Source organism: Vespula vulgaris, chromosome 16, assembly GCF_905475345.1.
Source record: "Vespula vulgaris chromosome 16, iyVesVulg1.1, whole genome shotgun sequence".
Taxonomy (NCBI): domain Eukaryota; kingdom Metazoa; phylum Arthropoda; class Insecta; order Hymenoptera; family Vespidae; genus Vespula; species Vespula vulgaris.
Window position 1 is genome coordinate 3898049 of NC_066601.1, and position 26199 is coordinate 3924247.

The window sequence follows — 26199 nt, forward strand, 5'->3', positions numbered from 1 at the left end:
TGAGAATAAGAAGAACTTTGTTGGATGACATCGGGAGAGGGAAAAAAGACAGAGAAAGAGAAAGAGAGAGAGAGAGAGAGAGAAAAGAAGAAAGAAAAAAGAAAAGAGAAAAGAAGAGACGTCTCGACGATAAAAGTATCGTTCCGTTTGCTTGAATAAATCAAAACCTTTGGTAGGGTACTCGGTAAAAAAGACGAGTAAATCAATTCGATAAGCTTTTCTTACTTTACTTGCCAGAAAGTCTTTGTGCATTCATTTACATTTTTAATCTCTCTTTTTCTCTGTTTAATTCTCTCTCTCTTTCTCTCTCCCTCTCTCTTTCTCTCTCTCTCTCTTTTCTCTGTCTATCTTTGTCCCTCTTTTTTTTATTTCTTATCAAAATCCATAAAAGTTTTTATGAATAAAAGAAAACTTTCTATCGTCAAAGCATCTTATAGGTAACTAGGTGATAATATCGATCTTTTATAATAAAAAAAGAAAAAAAAACCAAACTATAAAAACACAGTGTTTGTTAATAATTTTTTATAAAATGATACAACATAGATAATAGACAGTATTTGTTGATACTTTTATAACGAAGCGTTCCAAACTTTTGGGAAAACACACAGTTTGTTAAAACTTGGGATTAGGAAAATTAACAAAATTTCTAATTAGGGACGACATTATATTTTTTCTGCATATAGAGAAGGTAGTTCGTAACTTTGACGTTGTAGTTTAAGATACATAAAAGAGCAAGGAGCAAAGGATCTGTTTCCTTCCACGAGAAATCTATTTCGAAGGAAACGAGGTCAAGGTCGTTTATGGAACGCGAACGCATTCCATCCCTTTTTCGTCGTGAGTAAACCGATCGAGCGAAGAGGAGAGACTGAGAAATATTTACTCTCTCTATATATATATACATGTGTGTCTATAAACACACATATATGTATATTATATATTATATTATATATTTTATATATATTTCTCTCTTTTCTTTTCTGTTTCTTTTCGTTTCTTTTTCTTTTCTCTTCGTTTAATAAAAAGGAATAGGAAGAATGCGACGATATTGTGAAAGTACGAATAAAAAAAAAAACAAAAATCGACAGAAGAAGTTATGAGCCTCGTTTGGGTATCCTGTTTCCTGGAGCACGCGGAGATTGAGGTATGGCCGCGGTAGCTGGCATCTATGGCTTTTCAGAGGAACGACATACCAGATATTCGGACCTTCGACAACACCATACGTGAGTCTCTATATGCAGCTCAAACATATTTTCTCTTTCCATAGTATCGAAAAATCGTCAGGTATTTGTCTGATTGAATAAATAATTATCGTTCTTTACGCGATACAAATTAAACTGAATAATTTCGTAGTTTTATTTGGAATATGTTAATTGTTATTTTAATATCAATTTACTTCGTCGTTTTATATCGACGACAAATTACATTTTCTTTCTTTTATTTTTCTTACGAACGGATCGTTTTTTTTTTCTTTCTTTCTTTCTTTCTTTCTATATATTTTTTTTCTTTCTTTTCTAATTTTATCCTATCCATCGCTATGTTCGTCAAGAACGAAAAAAGAAGCGACGTTAATTCAAGTAACACACTTGATATAATGTATTACATAATTATTTATTTTTAAACCTAAGAGAAAAAAATCTTAGCTATACAGACTAGACTCATAGCGAGTTATTAATCTGTGATGGCATTTTATTAACGAACGAAGAAAATGGCACCTTCCTTAGCGTGGATTATCGAACCCTATAGCAATTTTCTTCTCGAAGAATGGACGAACATTATTGACTACTTCTGTTTTAGATAGAACGAACGATTATCTTTGTTTTTTTTTCCGTAGAGAAAATTGAATCCTTTAATTGTTTCTCTATTATGTTAAACGTGATTTAAGTGATTAAACTCAACGCATAAGCATCCAATTACAAGAGTACCCAAAATCGTGAATTTTTCATTACAAAATATTCCAGTCTCTTTTATTATAAAATATTTGATTCTAAATTTTTCTTTAATAATTTCAATCATTAACATTACCGATCCACTGATAAACTCATAATCTTATACAAGAACGAAATGCACTTCAGTTTAAGCTTATTTAAGAAGTAATAATAATAATAATAATAATAATAATAATAATAATAATAATAATAATAATACTAAAAAAAAATAATAACAAAAAGAAAAAAAAAGGGACAAAATATTAGCAATGTTCGCGTGATTCGTTCAGTATAAAGTATCTAAATGAATATTATATAACACATATATCGAAGTTATAAATAAAGTAACGGGCATGCTTTATATAAGTTCGTAACGTGCGGAAGATACTCGAACCTTTGATATATTTTCCATGTGTGTACGTATGTGTATAAACAACACATAGAGACACGTGCCGGGTTAAAACGCGCGCGTACTTCTACATAGATAGATAGATAGATAGATAGAGAGAGAAAGAGAGAAAGAGAGAGAGAGAGAGCGAGATAGATAGATAGAGAGATAGAGAGATAGAACGAGAGAGACCGAGAACGAAAGCAAAAGAGAGACAGAGACAGAGAGAGACAGAGAGAGACAGAGAGAGAGAGAGTAAAGAGAGAGAGAGAGAATAAAGAGAGAGGCGTATGTAAACTCGCAGGGAAAACCGACAAAGAAGGTGGTGCGGGTGCTCCACGGCCACGGGTTAATTGATTTCCAATATCGGCTTGACCGGCCTTCGGACACACGGCGAAGCATGAGCACGTAGCCGGAGGTGTCCCCACGCAATAAACTATCGATGCGGTAATGGCACGGCGCATTGGACGTTAAATGGCAATAGAATCTATACGGCAAGATACACAGGCGCGCACATACACACGTATACACACACATACATACACACATACACACACATACACAGATATCCATACATATGTATACACTTAGGAGTTAATTGGATCTTGAGTGGAGTCTCTCCGATTCTTCCGGCGAACATTAAGTACAATACTTGTTCTATCACTCTCTACTCTACTTAATACTAAATCATTCTAATCGACGTTGCTTCGTTTTTTAAGAATAGACAGAAGCTGAGAAGAGAAAGCAAGGAAAGGGAAAGAAAATCCAGTAAAAAGTCACTTGGATTCGTTACTCGATTCATTTCTTTTGCTTTGCTTTGCTTTTTCTTTTCTCTTTTTTTTTTTTTTTGTAAAGCGCGATTGGACGTTTCTAGGTATCGTATATAATAGCGTTCTTAGAAGTTTTTTTCTTTTCTTTTTTTCTTTTTCGTTGTTCTTTTTTTTTTTTGATTTTTCTTTGTAGTAAATGGTAAGGTGGAAGAAGGAAAGAAAAAAGAAACAAGTGGGACAGTTTTAAGACGATGGTTACCACTAATGTATCTTATATATACGTATCCATGTGTATAGCATCTCGTTCTAATTTCGTAGGAACATTAGGAGAAGCAAGTATCCGCATGGTTTCTCAAAAAGTGTCTATGTGACGTCATTCGACTCTCTGAGATAAAATAGCAAACCTTAGTGGAAATAAGAAGATAGAGGATGGTTTTCATGTGACGCAATAATCGCTTTTGGCACGTTGATTCAGAAAATCGTTCTTTTTTTCTTTTTATTTTTATTTTTATTATTATTATTTTTTTTTTTACGGCGAAAATTCCCGTCATATTGTATTCGTCGTGTGGCGCGTAAACGCGCGGGCGCAAGCAAACGTACATTAACAGATACATTTAGATAGATAGATATGATTTGTGAAGAAGAGATATAGAGTCTTTTAGAAGGGTCTCGCGAGAACAAACGATTAAAATAGCAACGAATGAACGAGCACGAGGTATCAAATTGTCAACGACACGTGCACCGTGTTAGCCCGTTTATCATTTGTCATGGCAAACGCATTCGATTTCTATAGCTTATATGTATATCGTATCGTCAGAGCAACTATGACAAAACGTTTGCTATTTGCTTTCATTAATGGACGATCGTTTGTTTGGGGGACGAAACTACGAACGCGTGTTTCTCTTTTTATTACATTTCCAACTTCGAAGATTTCTTATCTTGATTATACGTGTACGATCATGATTGCTTTAGAAAGTTTCTTTCTATCGACGAGATAGTCGAAGTAATTTGATTGGTTCGTTTCGCAAAACTCTTAGTTGCTTGTATCGAAAGAAATTTAGAGAAATTAAGTATAATTAATTTTACTTTCGTACATTCTTTTTCCTCTTTTTTTTTTAAGCTTGTTATTGTCATAGTTCCCGTAGAATCGCACAGTGTTGATGTTCTTAAAAAAAATGTTATATTGTTTGAAAATTCGTTTTTTATTAAGGAACGAATATTGTTCAACATTTTCATTCGACAGGTTGAATTTATTCGAGAGAAAAAGATTTTGACAACAAACTGATTGTAGAGAGTTGTAGGGGGTTGTAAGGGGTTGTAGGGGGTTGTTGAGGTTGATGCGATCGACAAAGCGGCATCTCTGAATACCTAACAGCAACCTAGCAATGTACCACGGATGCTTCGTTACCGACCGTTCGAGTATCTGTACGAGGTACGAAACTTGAAAGTGGAGGCAGTAGTATCAACCACTGTGGAAACAGGAATCGACCAAGTTCCACACTGTTATCGCTGGATATACCGTAGTTTCTTGCATTTCATATATACCATGATCTAAGTTCTATGAAATACTTTTTATTCGTTGTTTCTTCTTTTTCTTTCCCTCTTCTTTTCTTTTCGATTTTGTTTTATCGCAAGTTTCATCCTGACAGAAATATCGTCCTTACGTTATATGTATACACACACACACACATATATATATATAAAATTTTTTTTTTAAGATAAAATTTTGTCGTCAACGAAATCTCTTTCACCGAGAGCTTCGATTTTGTCTTCTCGATAGATCGTCGTGACTGTCCTACTTGTGACCACTACATAGACGAAACTACCCCTTGCGCAACGTTCCGCCGCATAATTTGAAGATATCGAGGAGAAGCGAAGTAAGTGCGAAACCCTTACGGCCGGACAAATTGGCAATTAATACTTTGGAGAGATTCGAAAGTACCAATTAACCGTAACCACCTTGTCATTAACGGTTCGAAAAGGTACTCCTTGTAGGGGTGAAGGGTGACTACTTTTTCCCTTTGAAAGTTCACCTTAGTCGATGGCTCTTATCTGATAACGTAACTATCCGATAGAGGGGGTTAGAGTAGCGGTAGCTGGTTTACCTGTGAACATATAGAACACCGATCTAAATCTACCCTTTGTTTGCGTTTCGCTGATCTTCGACCGAGGTCGCTATAACTGGGCTACTTATTCTATTTATTCCTCATTTATAAACGAGACGTTATTTCGTTATCATTAAAAATTGTTTTTCTTTGTACAAAAAGAAAGCAAAGTGTTATACCTTTGTCATTTTTAAAATAATCAAGCAACAATAGGATACATCGTCGTAGACGTTAAATTTATTCAGAGTTTTATTATATTCCTTTATTATCCATACAAAGATTTATAACTCGTCGTCGACGAACAAATTTCCTCTTTGTTTAATATAAAATTATCAACGAGTCTTATATACCATGAGACGGTATAACCTTCTTATATCCTATTATTTTCTAGAACAAGATTTGCAGGTATAACAAGAAAAAAGAAAAAGTATTTCAAAAGTAAAATCGACATTGAGATCGGTTTGACCATGGCCCACCGTATCTACTTAACACCGGCACGGCCACCTGTCATTGACCGTAACTACTTAACTCGGTCGCGTGTATCAAAAGGACTACAGTCTGACTATCGCTGACCCGTACCTACTTGACTTTTTCGACTCGGGAAAGCGTACCACGTTGAAAAAAAAACGAAGAAAGAGAGAGAGAATTTATAGGAAAGTTTCATCGAATTTTACACGTTAGTTAAAGTTCATAGAAAGAGAAGGAAGATCGTAAACGTTGAATAGTTTAGTACATTGCAACAACAACGAACAATTCGATAGTTTTTCCAGGGTTAGATAGAAACACGTGCAACTATTGGGTCGATGCATCGTAGCTTGCGAATACCAAGAGCTGCATGCACATTGCACATTCTTTCGGCACGCGCGCTTGCGTTCTGCGGTCTGGTGCACTCTCTTTCTACAGTAGCGTATAATAATAGCAAATCGTAAAGGACATTTCTAACATTTTTACAAACTTCTTTTGTGGACATAGTTACGTTATCGGAGCGTAATAAAAGTTGTAATTTGATACGTAAAATAACATTTCTCTGTTTATCCTTCTCTCTCTCTCTCTCTCTCTCTCTCTCTCTCTCTCTCTCGCTTTCTCTCTTTCTCAATCATTTTATTATTAATAAAATTATTTCTAAATATTAATAGCGAATAAGCAAATTCGATAATATACATCAAGTAGGGAATTTAATTAGAACGTTATGAATTTGTTAATCCAATTTTCATTAAATTACGTTTCCCTTCGCAACATTAACAATATATCGCATTTATAGTAAATATGATGATAAATATACGTATCGAATGAACAAAATTGATAATTATCAGGAAGTAGGAAATTTCATTAGTATGCTATTCAATTTTGTTTCTTCCTATGTTCTCTGTATCATGAAATATATAATAATTTCAATAAATAGGAACATTAGGATTATTGGTTATATTAAATATATTCTGTGTTAAGTATTCCCTTTTATCTCGTATTATTATTCTAAAGCTACTGCCTATCGTACGATGTACGATATCTCTTTGAAAAGAAAACAAAAGCAAAGGGAAGAAATACGTAGTAGAATTGCTGGTTGTAACGTCGTTGTTGAATGTGGAATTGGCATAAGACCGCAGGCAGCGCTCGACGAACGCTCGCGCAATTCATATACTACCTTCTCCACCTTTTCACCCTCCTCTGCCCCTGAGCGAGTTACTCTCGAAATATATTCATCGATCCGCGCTCGAGTTACAATTCGCGACACATTTTCCACGTTCGTGCGTGCGTGTCAGTTTCTCTCTCTCTCTCTCTCTCTCTCTCTCTCTGTTTCTGTCTCTGTCTCTCTCTCTCTCTCTCTCTCTCTCTCTCTTTATTTCGTATTCTTTCTCTCAACGGAGCTTTCCTGACGCTTAACGATGAATACGCGTCATGTATGAATGCGTACGTCGTTAACCCTCGAGTGCGTCGTCATGCAGTTGCCTACCATTGTAAAAATAAGAACAAAGAACCGCTGGCTGGTATTCTCTTCGTTTCCAGTAAACTTGTTCCTTGTGTTTCGCATCGAACGAGCTTCACCAGTTTATCGATCTTCCCCGACTTTTTTATTCGACGCTGTTATACGGGCCTCTTTGTGATTCGTTCGATCGCAAAAGTGATCAGGAAAAAATTCTTTTAATTCGCGAATACGATGAAACGAAATTTTTGATCGCTCGAATATAAGTATAAAATGGTATAATTATATTATTTAATAGGTAGTAATGTTTACGGACGATTAAAGATTATGAACGTAATATTGATACGTGTTTTATCGAATCGAGGATAATTCATCGTTGTTATTGAGTAACAGTACTTTTTACATTTTGATTATTTGATCGATATATATATATATATATATGTGTGTGTGTGTGTGTGTGTGTGTATGTGTATTTTATCTTTTTTCTTCAGAATATTTTTATATAGAAACAAGTTAGAACTAGTCGGTATGTAGTAGAAAAATATTTTTCGACGGTCGTTAATTAAAACCAGTGACATAGGCCATTACCATAGAAAACACTCGTTCTTGAAATTTCTCGAGGGTACAAATTATTACACTGAATCCTCGCTCGTGTATATAAACATCACGATTCTGCCATTCGGAATTTTCTCATGCGGTTAAACAAAGAGAAGATGAAATATTTCGTCCCAATTTCTCTATTTTCCCACTCTTTCGAAGAGAAAGAGCGGGAGAAGGAGGAGAGAAGAGAAGAGAAGAACAGAGAGAGAGAGAGAGAGAGAGAGAGAGAGAGAGAGAGAGGAAGGAGGTTTTGGATGAGCTACGCAAGCATGCTGACGAGTTTCGCGGGAAATGTTCGACGATTATTAGTCGGTCGATCGATCTCGAATCTCCATCGACGAGTCATGGATGGAAATCCCGTTGGAAGTATATTTGCAGAGAGAGAGAGAGAGAGAGAGAGAGAGAGAGAGAAATAGATGAATAGATAGATAGATAGAAGAGTACTTTAGAGTGGGGAATGCAAAAAGTGGGAGAACAACGTTGATCTCGATATATTCGTAAAATTAGAAACTCGTAGAAAGCTTTTTGTTGATACTACACGTTTTCCTGTACCGTTTATTTATTCATAGACATTCGGAGAGTCATCTTTGTTTCTATTTTCGTTTCGATTACCAACTGCAAGCGCGATTATTATTATACGTTGAGATCGTGAATTCTTTGTCGAGAATTCCTTCCAAAAATCTTTCTGATATCAAGCAAATAAATAGAAAAAATTTTGTTCTTTCTTTCTTTCTTTCTTTCTTTCTCTATCTGTCTCTTTTTTTCGTACACACATCGCGGTTCCTCGAAATCGTCCATTTCATTCTTCGTCGTTGTCGTCGTCGTCTTCCGCGTCTGCAAGTTTTAATTGCTATCTTTAAGAAGGAAGAAACTAGAACGAAAGGATCCGAGGGGTTTGAGTTTTTGAGAGAAGTAAACACAGAGAAAGATGAGCTCTTCCTACAGAGAGACTGCTGAGTCAAGTAGTCACGTAGGGTAGTCAAAGTCTTTCTCTCCTTCTTCTCTCTTTCTCTTTCCCTTAGTTATCTTTCTTCTCTTTCGTTTTTTCTTTTCCTTCTCTTTTTTCACTTTCTCTGTCTGTCTGTTTATCCGTCTATCCCTCTCTCACTTTTTTCCTTTCTGTTTGTATCTCTATTTCTTTTTTGAAGTCTTTGCTATTTTCGTCACCCTTCAGTCACAATACTCCTTCGAAAAGACTTCAAGTTTAAGGCTGACGAACTCATATTTTTCTTCTCGTCTTTTTCTAAATTCAATCGGACAGAACTCACACAAAAAGCTTTGATCCTTTCCTTTACCTTTCCTTTTCCATTCCTTTTAACCATTCGTCTTTATCCTTCTCCATTTCTCTCCAAAGTGTTTTCGACTTTTGCGAAATTCGACCTCAATGACTACTCGACCTGCTTGGCATGAGCGTCTTGTATCTGTATTTTCGGGTCTTCCTATATATCCAAAGTCTCTCTCTCTCTCTCTCTCTCTCTCTCTCTCTCTCTCTTTCTCTTTACATGCTCACGTTTGTGTGTGACCAGTCGCAGGGTCATTTGGTGCAGTAAAGTCGATAAGAGTAGCGAGAACGAGGACGACTGGCGCCATCCGATGGTGATACCAAGTATCGAGCTAGACGCTAGCGCCGACATAAGGTCGAAAGCTCGAAAGCTCCCTGGAACATGCGAATCGACATGGAAAAAAACATAGTTCCACTTTGGACTTTCCTAGTTTCACGATTATTCACATGAGAAAACTTCCTCGAAAGCTTGTTTGTCAAGCTGCTTTCTTATCGATCAGAGAAAGGAAATTTCAATTTTATTTTTCTCCTCTGAGAAATCTTCTTGAATTTGATTATCTCTCTCTTTTTCTCTTTCTCTCTACATGCGTATACTTGCATATATTTAAATTCATTTATTGAAATTAATTTAAAACGTAGAAATCTTCGAAACACGGGCTTGTTTTTTTTACTTCCAATATTTAAAACAGTTTGATAGATAATCAACCGCGTTAGTATATCAATATTCGTCGAGTGCCCGAGAAACTTCTACTGAGCAAAGAGGTTTAATATAATGTAATATCGTTCAAACCGATCCCCTTTCATTAAACTTTTCTTAGCAGATTTTACTAGGAAGGATTCTTAAACGCTGGGATCGATGAGACCGTAGGTAAACTTAAAAATTAATTCCTCGGTTAATGGTTCGGAGCATCGGTTCAACAGGTGCCGAGTTGGAGCCGAGTAAAGTCAGGAAGAGAGGAGGCCTGTTTGGCGATACGATAAATCAGAAATGAATCAGCTATGTTAACGACCTCGGTACTGATATAATATAGGTATCTAATACATATATATGTAGGTAGTAAATACACACACATTTATATATAGATAGATACGTACGTACGTACATTCGTATATACATTTCGACTGATATTCGTAGGTCCTCGTAAACGATCGCTCAGTTATTCTTAGACAATGAACGGGAAAAAGGTTCGTTATGTTCCAACAACGGTCTCGTTATATTTAGATAAAACGAAAGAGAAAGAGAAAGAAGTTTCTGGTGCTCGTTAAAAATATATAAAAAAAGAGAAACAAAAAATAAAGAAAAGTAAAAAGAAAAACGTGTCAGTGAACAATATCGTCGATTGTAATCGTGACCACCAGTTCTTCCTTTAACAATATTTTTTTCTCAACGTACAACGAGTTAATTAGGGACTAGAAAATAACGTAAAAAGATGACAGAAACGACTTCTTGGGTCAGTGGGTTAAGAACCAAACTGCTTTAATGGACAACGCCGCCGTGTTTTCGATGTTCTCGCATAATCGAGCGACTCCGAATGAATTTATATTTTCTTCGCGTGGTTTAATTATCGTTATATATACGATGACGATTAAACCGAGTGCAAAGAATAAAAAAAAAAAAGACGAAATTTTTTCCTCGAGAGCGATCAATCAATTAATTTGTCTATATTTTTATATTAGCTTTAAATACTTATTAATGTTCTATCGTATACATTATTTCGAATTCACAAAATAAGTAAATTCGAATTGAGAAGAAGAAAAAGAGAGAAGCAAAAAATACAATTAGCAATTCTTCTCTTTGTCCACAAAAAAAAAAGAAAGAGAAACGGAAAATACAATTAGCAATTCTTCTCATTCTCTACAAAAAAAAAAAAAATAGAAAATACAATTAGCAATTTTTCGCATTGTTCATTACGTTTCCGGTGTTGTTGGACGTGTCGAAAAGAGAATCGTGAGAAAATACAGTAGAAACGAGATCGCGTTCGGTCATTCGATCGGATACGTTATCATTTTCATTCGATTTTACGCCGTTGGCAGAGGCAGACAGCGGAAGGAAGAAAAAACAAGGACGTTCTCGTTACAGAAACCGATTCGTTCGTTTTCTCTATTCGCGATATGTATCATATATATATGTGTGTGTGTGTGTGTGTGTGTGCGTGAGTGTATATGTCTGTATCATATATATATATACATATCTAGGTAGATGATTTATATTATTATATCTAGAAGTTGCGTCCCGTTGGGACTCGTTCGAATTTCCGAGTTTCGTTCGCGAAGTTAAATACAATTTCTTCTTATATTACTCGCTCGGAAATATTTCAATTCCGTAATCCATATTTTAGAATTTATTTACGAGATCTATCTATCTCGTATACATACAGTTATAATTAATTGTTACTTTCTGCGCTTGTCATTGACGAAAGAAGAAAAAAGAACTTTCCTCGAGCGCGAATTAGATGTTTCTGGAAGATGCATTATTACGAGAGAAATATTCTTTCGGACGGTCGATTACCAATCGATTGTAAAAGAGAGATAAAAAAGACAGAGAAAGACAGACAGAGAGAGAGAGAGAGAGAGGGAGAAAGAGAGAGGGAGAAAGACATCGATTACGAGTTTGAATTCGATATCGAGTAGGGACTGGCGACTAACGATTCGTTGTATCAGGGACGTTCCAAGCGTTTCATTGAAGCTTACTATTACGTTCATGGGAAGAGTCTACCAGAGTTAACCAGAGAGCGAGTGAGCAAGTCAAAGAGCGAGAGAGAGAGAGAGAGAGAAAGAGATAGATAGATAGAGAGAGAGAGAAAGAGAGAGAGAGAGAGAGAGAGAGACTCCATCGAGGTCAGGGAAGGCAGGAAAAGCTGACCTACATAACTAAGCCCACGACCCGATTCGCCCCATCTTTACCGAAGCCGATGAATGGATCCGACATGACGCACACACCATACCATGCTCTTTTCCATCTCTCCTGCCACAATCCATAACCTTATTTCCTTTACGTAACGACGGGGAGTCACGTAACATTCTCTCTTTCTCTCTCTCTCTTTCTCTTACCCCTTCTGTACTACCTCTACTTCTTTCTTTCTCTCTCTCTCTCTCTTTCTTTTTTTTCTCTCTCTCTCGCTCTCTTAGTTTCTCTGTCTCTCTTGCCCCCTCTGTACTACCTCCTTCTTTCTTTTTCTTTTTCTCTGTTCTTCTCTCTCTTTCTCTTTTTTTTCATCCCTTATTTCAAGCTCCTCGACTTAGCTCGCACGAGGACTTGTACACACTAAACAAATAATTGGCCGTGCTAACAGTGCGTTTGACGGTAAACAAGGGGAACTCATGCGGATAAATAATAACGATCCGGTGACCCGCAAATTAGTTTTACCATACTGAACTTCAAGCTGAACATCGAAGATTGTGTAACCGCGTAGGTATAATATACGACGTATTTATTATGTAATCAGTTTTATAACGAAGCGTTGGGATATTATCAGGCGTCGTTATTGCCAACGGGAGGCGAATGTAAAACCATTAAACAATACTGACGTCGATCGAACATCGTGAAGAATGAAAGAAAAAGAAAGAAGAGAGAGAGAGAGAGAGAGAGAGAAAAAAAAAGAGAGAAAGAGAGAGATTGCATAATGAGTAGTTGTAATCGTATTTAAAGAATATGTTCAGAAGGATATCGAAAATTTTTCATTCGAATAATTAATTATAGACTTGAAATGTAGGTATAAAATTCGGAATTTAAATTTTCTTCAGATTGGAGAATACCTGTTTATATGCGATCTGGATGATCGCTTAAACTCTTCGATAACTACTTTTCACATTTATTCCAATTTCTGTGCCAATTTAAAAGTTGGCCCTCGTCTAACTCTCTTATTCGGTATTTCAGAAAATACCAATTCACTTTATTATTACGTCTCTGTAAATTTTCTTATATTCTTTTTGGACTCATCGTATACATATATACATACATACATACATACATATATATATATCTTGTCCTACGTGAAAGAGGGTAGTACGGAGAAAGAGTAAGCAGACCGGCGTTCACCTAACTTCGTCCTTAATTCGTCGCTTGGTGTCTGCACTTTATGCGCCAGCCGATCTTGATTGCATTCGATCGCGGTAATAAATTTTCCGATCGAGGCAAAGTTCCAGCCAGTATTTCTCTCGTAGGTACGTACCTACGTATGTACATTCCTATTTCGGGACAAGGGAGGGCTCAGGAGGATCAGATTTTCAATCATGGATTTCTAGATCCTCGTCTGACTAATAATAGAATGTTCTTCATCTCTCTCTCTCTCTCAATTCATTTCTCTTCCTGTTTCTCTTTCTCTTTTTCTGTCTCCCTCTCTCACTCATTTCATTTCTCTTCCTGTTTCTTCCTCTCTCTCTCTCTCTCTTTCTCTTTTTTTCTTGGATACGTATGACATTGACAAGCAACGTAATATATATATATATATGCATATATAATATGTAATAGATGCAAGTCAGTCATAAGCAATAGGAAACGTTGAATCGAATGTCTAGCTTGCTCGTGATGAAAGCGAACATCCAGCACATGATTATTGACAAAATGTAATTCACGAAGCGCCAACAACAATGAATTTCCAATGGCACGATAATAGGTTTCCATTAAATAACTTGACTATCATGGGTACAGGGAAAGAGATATCACAAAGCTCGAACGAAAGTTCGATCGATGGATCGAAAAGTTTTGTAGACATCATTGTCGTCATTATTGTCATTCATGGGATATTGCTGAATTGATATTCCTGGAGGATTGCTTTCCTATTACTTCTTTTTTTGGATATCCATTTATTTATATAATTTAATGGATATATATATATATATACAGAGAGAATGAGTCAATAACTATTTTCGAGTAAACTATTTAAAATTAAATTCTTGGAATATTATTTAATTAGATGATTAATGAACTCTTTTAGCCGTCGTAATTTCGTTTTAAATTTATAAATAATACATTTTTTACATCACTTCCTTATTTTTTCTATCTATGGAATTTTTAATTAATGGATTTCTAATCGGTTACGTTTTATGGTTTAACCCTATAAATATTATAATATATATAAAAAGATATATATATATATAAATATATATATATATAAAAGGAATACCTGAAAACGGCATTGCCTACTTTCGATCGAAGATATCAAACAAATTCGTGCTCGTAAATCATACGACACACGTTCGAAATAACGTTCTTTTCGATTTTCGAAAGATATTTTCTCGTCGAGGAAATACCGAGCCTCGAGTATGAGATATTAATAGCGAATCTCAGTACCGTGCCAACGGTAATCCGTCTACAAAGATACGCAAGCTTCGACGATGGCTTTTTAACGTGTATACATTTATTACATTCGTTTCTCCTTAATCGTGGAATAACATGTATTATTTAAATAATAAATAATAAATAAATAAATAAATAGTACCAATCGTAATAAATACGACGTTGCGATATTCTAATAAAAATCGTATAAATTTACAAACAAGCACATTTTTTTACTTCTTATTTCTTCTTTATTTTTTTTTTATTTCACGCATACAAAATAATGATCGTCTATCAATCAGCATAGTAAAAACAATTTGAAAAATCTATATCTTTTCTATATTTAAAACATAATTTAAAAATTATATATACGAAGGTTCAACTTTATCTTTTGTTGAAGAACATTTGTCAGATCGGATTTTCCGTCTCTTTCTCTTTCTCTCTTTCTCTATTCTAAAGCGTGAGAATCAAACTATATTCATTATAACAGGTTGCACGGAGCTATCTAAGCCCGTTTAATCTCTTGTTGCTTTAAAACGTATATCTCGACCCGATACCCGTCCTCTCGTTTTCTCTATCTCTCTAATTCTCTCTCTCTCTCTCTCTCTAACTCTTACTCTTTTACTCTCATCTATACAAGCACTACGGTAAGATCAGTCATTGAGTGCACCTACCGCACTACGACCAGCTATTGTCTTCCTTCGCCGCGAGAACTCCTTGATTGTGAAGCTTCGTTGCGATGAGTTTAATACTCCGCTCTTTCAGGAAGCTACCGATGCTACCGAGAGAGAAAGAAAGAGAAAGAGAAAGAGAAAGAGAGAGAGAGAGTGAAATGAAAAGTGGAAGGGATGGTTTAAGTGTTTACCAAGCGCCATGCCGGCTGCAAATCTTTCGAAATGCTTTTATTTTTCATTAACGAGCACGAAGACGGTCGATCGTGACAAAAAGGAAAAAAGAAAAAAAAGAAAAGAGAGAAAAGGAACAAGAGACAAAGCAGAAAAAGAGATAGAAAGGAATCCGGATAAATTTCAAGCCCTGTTTTTGCAAGATTTTCCTGCTTTCAATGTCTCTCCTCTTAGAATAAAATTTCTCGGAACATTATGCAGTTGTAATTATATATAATATATGAATCAATAATAGTGGTGATGATAATGATGATGATGATGATGAAAATAATAATAATAATAATAATGATGTAGTAATTATGATAATAATAACGACGATGGTTCTAACGATAACGATTCATTCTTTAACAATTGGATATCGAAAAATTTCAACGACCCTTCTCGAAATGGGACGGAAAACCGTAACTGCGGAATCAACGGCGACGCATCGTTGGCTTTGCTCCACGTCGCGTTGCGGACTTGTATTCCGGTAGCCCAAATACGCGCGGATATTTATCGACGCGTTTTAACATTCAATCCAAACTTTTTCGTGGCGAGCCGCCACCGTTTTGGTAAGGGATGTAGAGGGTAGAAAGGATTTCTATATGAGGGAATATATAATATACATTATATATATATATATATGTATATATATATATTGTTATTTTGACACGTGTGCTTCTGACGTTTATTTTTTATATACAGGATATATATATATATATATATATATATATATATATATAGGTATATATTTTACGTACATCGCATGCAGATCTTTACGTGTCTGTGACATTCTTTTTAATATGTTATTTATCTACGTCACTACGTCAGCTTTATATATTTCATTGTAATATTTTCCTGATCGTTATATAACTCGTTTTATTAATATTTATTTTATTAATTTATGAAACTTAATTTATGAAAGTTAGTATAATAATTTTGTTTTATTATATTAAGAAATATGGTCCATCGTTCTCCTTTATATTTTTATTTCATGATAATTTATTATCATTATTCAATATATATATATATATATATATATATATATATATATATATATATTTGTATGTGAGCGTTGGTTTTATATAGAAACGAGTTTTATTCGTCGATATTCGTCTTATTTGAAAATCATCGTGAACAAGGAATGCCGCGTGTTACGATTGCCAATGTCGCATTCGGCGAGACGAGGAAAAAGAGTTTAGCCTACTCGACAAAATTGGTTTCATTAATGGTGCGGCTTAATAAAGCCGACTGCTCGAAGGAAAATTAGTTTCCCCGAAGGCTTAGCTTCCTGTTTTACTTTTAATCGTTCGGAAATTTTATTCTCGACTGTTTTCTTTCCCTCTTGTCTTTCATTCCTAATAAATTTCTTTACCATAAACGACATCTTCCCTTTCAAAAGATGTTCAATAAATCAATGCGATTTCATTGATTAAAAATTAATCGATCTTATTAATCAATAAAATTAATAACAACGAATTATACGAATTTCTTTGCATATAATAGATAATCATTTATGTAAAAAAAGAAAAGAAAAATCAAATATGATAAATGAGATTCGGTCGAATCATTGTAACTCGTAAAAGGTGATATTATTTCTCGATTTTAAATATACTAATTGATCTTTCAAGCAGACAGTAGAGGTAACACATCGGTGTAGTTATCCACAGCAAAGGGAACGTGAAAAAGCACGGAGCTGTGCTTAGAGAATATTCATAAGTTCTCTGTATAAAGGGAACATAAAATAAATATACATACACATGGACACACGCTGCTTATACGTATGTATATCGAGCGGACGTTCCATGAATATTTTCTGCTTCACGAGAAGAGTAATTCCGGTTTTGCTCGAGGAACCACTCGTTTAAGTGTTCGCGAAAATGGAAACGAGCCTTACGAGCAATAATTGTCGCGTGCGAATACGATTACGATGGTTTCGTTGAAAATAACAACTCGCGGAATTTCGCACCGACACATTACGTGAGACACATACATAAGTACGTACATAATTTGTGCATATACATATATATATGTGGGTGTATATATGTATGTATGTATATATATATATATCTACACACATACATAGTATTTATATTTATATGTGCGTGTATGTGACGGGTGGCACATGTTGTTTTCGTACTCGCTTCTCCTGTTTCCTTCCCTTTTTAACAAGCACCAAGCAAATAGCTCGGCAATTATTCTGTTCTCACGTTACATTCGCTTCGAAAACGGATATTATATGTATACGTATGTAGACGTACAGGATGAGTTAGTAACTAACCATTACAAAATAAAATCACATTTTATTCGTTATATTTATTATTACTTTCTCTATTTTTTTTTCTTTTTAATATAAATCCATAAATATGTCGGTAGATATATTCTAGTATTATATAAATATTGTTGTTGTTGTTGCTGTTGTTGTTGTTGTTTTTATTGTTGTTGTCTTTTTAAGTAATTTTATTTATCAGCAGATAAATAAAATATTTCAAATCGGAGTAATTTCCGACTCAACCTATACCCCCGTATGTATATATCTATTTGCACACATGGTTGATGCATACAGGCGAGAACCAATTCAGTCTCGTGCTTTGTTACACTGATTTTATTATTTTCTATCGGACGATTACTACGGTGCACGCGACATAACTCTCGAGAAAATTTCAACAGCGATAAGCACCCTTCCAACTATTCAACATCGTTACCATTCGTTATGCCGTAATAGGTAGAGCAATCTCTTTGGAACGATCGAAAATCGTTTCTTGTGAATTTTGTCACTTATTTGTTCAGCTTCGTCGGAGCTTGGAATTACGTTATAAATATATCTTAACAAAATTGGAAACTGTTACTTTGATATTAACGAATATGATATAAATAAGTATCACCTTTTAAGAAAAGAGATACTCAATAACGCTTAATCAGTGAAAAAGGAAGGTGTTAGGTATCCCTCTGAACAACGGCAGACAGTTTGGCGTCCTATCTACTCACGAGTGGTGCAACCCTCGTATATGGTCCGGCATGCGCTCTTCGAAGGAGCTGTACTGACCTTGACTCTATGGTGAGACTGGGACCGTGTCCTGTAGAGTGAAATCAGCTGATCGGTAGTATGTTATAAATATATGAAGGAATTCGTGAGGTGTCGGGAAAAAATTGAGATATGACTTTATAAAAAAAGGAGTAAAAAAATAAAAAAAATAAATAAAAAGAAAAATTAAATGAAGTAAAATAAAATGAAGGATAAGGAAAGAGATAGAAGAAGAGTTAGGCTATCTATGTATTTGTTCGATAGGATCGAATCGAAAAAGGACGAAAAAAAATGGCGAAGAAGGAAACGAAGAATAGAATGGATAAGATAGAGAGGAAAATAGGGAGAGAGAGAGACAAAAAGAGAGAGGAAGGGAGAGAAAGGGAGAGAGAGAGAGAGAGAGAGAGAGAGGGAGTGCCGTGATGGTTCCCGATGAAGGGTCAGGAACAGGAGTGACTCCGTCTGGAGGGGGTGCGACTCGCGGAAGGGGTGCGGGTTGGAAGGAGAGGGATGTATTGATTGCGCCTGGTTGGCACGACAGAGAGCAACAGAGCGCACGAGGGAGGTAAAGAGGAGGCTGCTGGATATCTACAGAAAGAGAGAGAGAGAGAGAGGGAGAGAAAGAGAAAGAGAAAGAGAGATAATAGACAGATACACTAGAAATAAGAAAGACAGAAATATCGATATATAAATACCATTGAAAGAAAAATACTTCTCTCTTTTATATAAAATTTCGAAAGAATAAACGAAATCAAGAGAGGTAAGAAAGAAAAATGAAAATAGATTTCATTGAACGTTCGGCATAGTACGATTTCCTTCGCAAACAGCGACGCGATTTAGGTCGTTAGAATGTCCCCGATCTGTCGATCGTCGCCATGTCACCTCGTACTAACTCAGAAGATTCTTCCGGATCGTAGATTCGAATCGATAGGTTTGGCACGTTTGGAAAACGAGTCCGATCGACGCGGACGATCGGCCAAATGAAACGCTTCCAAGTTATTTCAATTTTATCCTTTGCCAGGCGAAACGAAAGGAACGGAGAAAAAGAGAAAGAAAAGGAGAATGAGAGAAAGAGAAAGAGAGAGAGAGAGAGAGAGAGAGAGAGAGAGAGAGAGAAAGGGTAAGAGTTTTTGTTCGCTAGTGAGCGTTCACTTTAGGAAATCACGAATAGAGTCGAGTAAGTGCCGTCTCTCGACGTTCCAATTTTTCGACATTTTCTGATGTTCCTTTTAGTAAAGTGGTCTCCTACGTAGGTAGGTAATCCCAATGTTTGCGTTTGTACTTAAGGCGTGTTTAAAAAAAATTTGTCAAAGAATCTATTTTTCAAAACGTATTATTAGAAGTGGATCGCCTTTGCTCGTGTAAGGAAAAAAAAAGAAGAAAAAAAAAGGCATCGAGTTCGTTGGAAAAGATCATTGTTGTCTTTTCTTTTTATCGTTCGACGCAAACGTGTGTCCCATGGCCGATTTAAAGCCAACGACGTCCCTGAACTCCTTCCTACCGTATTCCGCCTCCTTTTTTTGCACTATGCTAAACTCTTTCATGCTCGATCCTGACGAGCCGTGACTCTCTTATCCGCAGAGGAGGGAGACGAAGGACGAGAGAATTACGTAACGATCATTGATCTCCTCGTACCGATAGTCCGAGGAAACTCCTGCATTTTCTTACTCGCTACTTCGATTCCACCTATACTATTTTTTACTAAAAGTTTTCTCTACCCTATCGTTATAACATCGTATTGTTTAAGATTCACGTTTTTTATCGGTAACCCCAAGCGTTACGTCGTTTCTAAGATAACTAATATTACGGAATTTAATACGAATATATATTACGAGAGAAGACTACGGGGTTAAGTACGGACGAAGACTACAGCGTTTCTGAAGTAACGACGAAAGAGAAAAGCTTATCTAATAAGTAATATCATATTTAAGAAAGAACTCTGGCTGCGGTTATATATTCGAAGGTCTTTTTGAAAAGAAAAAAGGAAAAAAAAATCCTCAAAGAAAACTTTGGACTATTTTATTCAACATCTCCCATCAGGGAAAGAAAGAGATCTTTGTTAAGATATTCTCCTAGGAGAGACTAACACGCACGCTTTTATGGATAAGAGAATATCAAGGCGTATAGATGGTACGCGTAGCGTGGCGAGGCTCTGTAGGTATGGGAGAAGGTTATGCGTAAGACCAAAGGAGGGTTCGAAGGGAGGGTAAAAAGAGAGCGACGGAGAGAGAGAGAGAGAGAGAGAGAGAGAGAGAGAGAGAGAAGAGATGGGGTAGTAACACCGTCGAGGGGAAAAGACATAGGACGTAGCAGTGGATGTAGCAGGTGGGAAACGCGCGCAGCTTTTCAGGTTTGCCAAGCAAGGAAAGGAGCTTGGCAGGTAAGCGGAGGGTCGAGGAGAAGGAAGAGGAGGAGTTGGCTACGTGTTATCGTTCGGACCGACGGAGGTTGAGCGTGCGACGCCGGCGTCGCCGACGCCTTTCTGGTTAGGAATATTTCCTCTCCGTCTAGCATGTGGTATAGTCTCTTTTTCTATCCCCACCGCTACAATCGAAGCGTCACGGTCGGCAGCAGTAGTACCACCAGCGGCAGCAGCACCACCTCCACCTCCACGAGCACCATCACCAACAGCAGCAGCAGCAGCAGCAGCAGCAGCAGCAGCAGTAGCAGAAGTAGCAGAAGCAGCAGCAGCAGTACCAGTACCACTACTACCACCACCAGCGGCACCACCACTGGCATCATCATCAGCAGCAGCAGCAGCATCGCTACCACCACCACCGGCACGCCGCTTTCCACCACCGACTCCACCTCGGTCAGGAAAGAGCTTCCGTAAAGAGCTCCAGCAGCGGCTCTTCCTCAGACGTGTTCTCGTTCGCGTAGCGCGACGGTGGAGCTCGAGGAAAGTACACGCTCGTTGCGAGGCTGCCGACGCTCGTCTCTCTCTTTCTCTCTCTCTCTCTCTTTCTCTTTCTTTCTTTCTTTCTTTCTTTCTTTCTTTTTCTCTCTTTCTCTCTTTTTCTCCTTTCTTTTCCTTTCTCTCTTTCTCTCCATCACTCTCTGTCTCATACCTCTTATCCCTCTTTCTCTCTTTCTTTCTCAATCTTTCTCCCTTTCTTTTTCTCCTTCTCGTTCTCTCTTTCTCTCCGATAACCTCGTGCTCAGCTGTGTGGGAGTGTATATGATATATAACAAGGAGAGAAGGGCGGTGATCGAGGAGAGCTCCGCTAGGGGGAAGGGTGGGAAGGGTGAAGGAGTAGTAGTGGTGGTGATAGTGTACAGGACGTTTAGATGATAGGCGACTCCCGGTGGAGGCGCTACTATCAACCGGTCCCGATCGCTCGGTCACGGTGACGCGCGCGTTCGCTCCTCGAAAGGCGTGTCGTGTCCTCCTCCTCTTCCTCCTCCTCCTCCTCCTCTTCCTCCTCCTCTTCCTCCTCCTCTTCCTCCTCCTCTTCCTCCTCCTTCTCCAGCTCCTTTATCCTCCTCTTTCTCTACCTTACTCACCTCCAACACACTTCCTCGTATTCTTTCCTCCTTTTCTTTCTCAACCTCCTCCTTTAACACGTATCGCATCGTATCGTCGTGCCTTCCTCTCGATGGATACACGATGGTATTCATCGCGGTCGACTCGTCGAGTACTCTCCTCGAAGGACTCTCTCGTCGTCCTCGAGGAACGCGTTGGCCGCGCTCGGCTGTGAAGGAAGGATGAACGAGAGAGACGGCGCGTTTCGCGACGACGCTCGACGGTCGATGTCGCCGTGTTGCTGCCGTCGCTACTGCTGCTGCTGCTGCTGCTGCTGTTGGTAGTGTGTGTCCTCTTGATCAATCGTGTCCTCGACAATCGTCTTATCTCCTTCCTATCGTCTTTCTCTTTTCCTTCTTCGCGCGTGATTATAGTGCGTCCGTGCGTACGTGCGTTCATGCGTGCGTGCGTGCGTGCGTGTGTGTGTCTGTCTTACTTTCAATCACGATCTATCCGTCTGTCTATCGATCGATCGATCGATCGATTGATCGATCTACTCGTCTATTCGTCTATCTATCGATCTATCTATCTGTCTGTCTATCTATCTATCTATCTATCTGTCTATCTATCGTTTTGTCTTTCTCATATGCGTATTTACGTACACACACACACACACACATACACGTTGTGCGTGCCCGTCTCTCTCTCTCTCTCTCTCTCTCTCTCTCTTTCCTTTTCTCTTTGTGCGCGCGCGTACGTACACGCCTCTCCTTTCCAAGCGCGTCCTCGTCGTTCGGTTCGGTTCACGCGCCTATGTTTCCAGTGACACGCTGCGGAACTTTTCCTTGCGAGAGGGACCGTACAGAGAGAGAGAGTGAACGGATGGATGAGAGAAGAAGACTTTGAGTGTAAGAGCGAATAAGAGAGAAAAAAAGAAAGGAAAAAAAAAGAAAAAAAGAAGTAAAAAAAGGGAGAAGGGAGAAGAGACAAGAAGGAAAAGCGAAAGTTCAAAGTCGACAGAAGAGGAACGAGGAAGGAAGATAATCAGAGTCAGAGGGTGCCAAGAATAGAGCGATATAAAGACAGACGGACAAAGTGATAGAGATATAGAGGGAAAGAGTGGAAGAGATAGAAAGATAAAGAAGAAAGAAGAGAGTGGAGCAGCCATTTTGATCGGTGGCTGTGCGCGTTGCCGCTGACCGTGATGGTGTTGTTTGATGTGTCTACCGGCATCGGTGTTTTTCGTGACTGATAGTTGTGTTTCATGGGTCAGTGTTATCTCTTCGTTTAGAGATTTACGATCAAGAAAAAAAGAAGGAGGATAGTCTCGATCGGAAAGAAAGAGAGAGAGAGAAAGAGGGAGAGAGAAAGAGAAAAAGAGAAAGAGCGAGAGAGAACAAGTGCGTGAGAAAGGCAGAGAACGAGAGAGAGAGAGAAAGTGAGCGAGCGAGCGAGCGAGCGAGAGAGCGAGAGAGAGAGAGAGAGAGAAGCATTGCAGGGTGCGTGTTGTGCGGGGGTGCACCGCTCTCCGGTGGGCATGGGGCTCGAGAGGGGGATCCGCCCCCTCTCGTAACCGCCGCGAAGCGCCAAGATTTCCCGCATCGAGTTCATCGAGAAATGGGGGCTGACCCCTGTCCTCAAACCGAGGCAGGACCTACGCCCCCACCGGAATGGTGCGGAGGAACACGGCGACACGAGGTACGCTCTCTCTCTTATCTCCTTTTTTTTTCCTTCCTTTTGATCTTTTTCACCCTCTTCCTTTTCCTCTTTTCTTTTCTTTCTTTCCTCCATTTCGTTTGAAAAACAAATTTTCCTTTGCTACCCTTTCTTATCTTCTTTTTCCTCTTTTTTTCTTTTTTATTTCTCTCCCTTTCGAAAAGCGAATTTTGTACTCTTCTTTTTTCTCTTTTCCCCCCAGGTCTTATATGCGATATCACATTTATCTATCTGTCTTATTCTCTTCTTATCGTTCCTCTCCGACGTGCTGGCGCTGGCGCTGTCGCGCTCGCGCGCGCGCGCGCACGCGCGCCCTCCTCGAGAGAACCGACTTTCCGTTCGTCCGGCAACGTGACGCCCACCCCCGTGCGCTATCTATTGTACAACCGCGTGTGTACAACGACGGCCCTTGCATTTTTCTACTTCTTTATTATCTGCTTGTGGATTTGCATTTTCTTTTTTATTTCTTTTTTTGTAATCGAGATCGTTCGTGTATACTGGGTGTATTTTCGTTTTTTCTTTTCTTTTCTTTTCTTTTCTTTTCTTTTCTTTTCTTTTTCTTCTTCTTCTTCTTCTTCTTCTTCTTCTTCTTCTTCTTCTTCTTCTGGAAGTTTCTTATCGGAAAGTTTCTGGTGAATATATATACATATATATATATATATATGTATGTGTGTGTATATATATATATATTGTTACATTTTTTTTAATAAGCTGCTCGTATCAATGTGTGTGTGCAGAAATGTTTCTTAATTCTCTAGTACAGTAGAGTTCTTTCGTTGTAAATATCGAGTTTGATGAGTTTCGTAGAAGGATTATGTGTGCATGTAATAGAAGAGATTACGTACGATAAGTGTTGTCTTAATCTACGCGAGGAAGTAATAGTAGATTAATGTTTTTACGATTTTTATTTTAGCTCGAAGGAAAAGCTAAATTACAGTAATTTGCGAGCGTGCACTTAGAGTTGCGAGTGTGGTAGTAAAGAGTTAAGAGAGAAAGGGAGAGAGAAAGAGAGTGAGAGGGAGAGAGACAGAGAGAGAGAGAGAGAGTTACAGAATTGCTTAAATTATTTCAAAGGTGGTACTAAGTTTATGATCTTGGAGATTATTAAAAGTTTCTAAAAGAATATTGCCTTGGAACGCTCTTACAATTATAATGATCTTTTTTCTCGAAGCAATTTAATTGTTGGAGTTTAAAAAAAGAAAAGAAAAGAAAAGAAAAGAAAAGAAAAGAAAAAACGTCGGATACGTGTGCATATTATTTTGCAATGAAAAAAAAAAGAAAAAACAACAAAAAATAGAAAAGAAAAAAAATTTCGATTGAATGTACACCTGTGTGAGAATTTTTTTGCATGACCGTAGACTGTATTTTATCGGATATTAGATGTGTATATAAGTTTGCACGAATTTATTTTTTTTTTTTTACAAGACATTAATAATAAACCACCCCCTCGTCTATTACGTACACACATACGCACACATATATTATCGTCGCGATATTTTTGGGAAAGAAAAACGTCGATGGACCGTTTTCTTCTTTCTCTTTTTCTTTTTTTTTTTTTTTTTTACTTTCTTTCCGTTCCCCTTTCTTTCATGATATTTACGAAAAACGGCTGCTCCAATCGCGTCTCGTTGCAAAGCTACGAGTGTTTATAGAAGGAACGTGTGGGCCCAGCTGTGTACGTAGAACACAAATCGTATAATCGTTAGATTAGAGACGATGCACGCGTTTTCATATAATCCTTGTTGCCAGCGTATAGAATACGTGTTCGTCGATCTCTCGTCCTCGAGAATGATCCTATAATCATAATTTACTAATTTATTACGTAAACCATAATAATTTTTGTGTAGTTCGAATCGGAAAGAAGACGCGAGTTCGTATATGAGAAAAGAAAAAAAATTGGCAAATAGAAACGAGAGAGAGAGAAAGAGAGAGAGAGAGAGGGAGAGAGAGAGAGAGAGAGAGAGAAAGAGATGTTGCTTTTTATAGTCCCTTCACCGTGTTAATCGCAACTACAAAATTGTCCTTTCGTCGATGTATGTATTTTTCAGGCGCGTAAGAAGGTGTCGTCACTTTTGTCTGAATAACGAAGACGGTTCTCCCGATGTACAATTGCATGCGGATCGTTTGAGAGAGAAAACTCTGTTCTTTACGATTTGGCAACGATAACACTACTGGAACTATAGTTACACTTTTGTACCCCTGAATTAGTCATTAAGAGAATGGCAAACACGAGGTATTCTTTATCGTAAGACGTTTTTTTACCAAGATTTCCAATTAATTAAATAATTAGTCATTAGAATTATATTATTAGCTGGATAGTCTTTAAATAATAGAATGCTGAAAGCTTTGCGAATATAAACATGAACATGAATTTTTTTTCTTTTTATTTTTCCTTTCTTTTCGTCTTCTTCTTCTTCTTCTTTTTCTTCCTTTTCCTTTTTTTTGTTTCTTTCTTTTTATCTTTTTTTATCCTTTCTTTCTTTCTTTCTTTCTTTTTTTTATTTCCGTTCTCTTTCTGTTCACTTATAATACGAAATAGGGTAAATAAATGCTTTGGGACTTGGCTATAAAAAACGTGGCGCACGCTCAGAATATAGATCGGTGCTTTTCGCGAATAGGTTTTACATATATACAATATATATATATACATATATACTTATGGGTATTTAAGAAAGAATTGGTCCGATTTCATGGATCACGAATAATGTTTAGTGTCGATGAAAACTAAGTTACAGACGCTTAACCATTTAAGAAATCAAATATCATTTGTCATAGTTTTTGTTCTTCGAAAGAGATGTTTCTCTCCTTTTAGATATACCGGAAAGTATCGAAAAATACTCGG

The 26199-nt window shown here is 37.4% G+C and overlaps 1 protein-coding gene across 13 annotated transcripts in view; it reads left to right on the top strand.

The window, feature by feature from the left end:
- LOC127069704 (potassium voltage-gated channel protein Shaker) overlaps positions 1-26199 on the top strand; it is a 136102-nt gene that overhangs the window by 88211 nt on the left and 21692 nt on the right. Inside the window, exon 2 of one of the 13 annotated variants that reach the window (XM_051007052.1) lies at positions 1024-1220. The exons of 11 other annotated variants lie outside the window; for them this stretch is intronic. In XM_051007052.1, coding sequence (XP_050863009.1) covers positions 1144-1220 — 77 coding nt within the window. In that variant the 5' untranslated portion in view covers positions 1024-1143. Of the gene's footprint in view, positions 1-1023; positions 1221-25368; positions 25591-26199 lie in introns of those variants that run through there. One more of the 13 variants, XM_051007054.1, reaches the window with a different exon arrangement.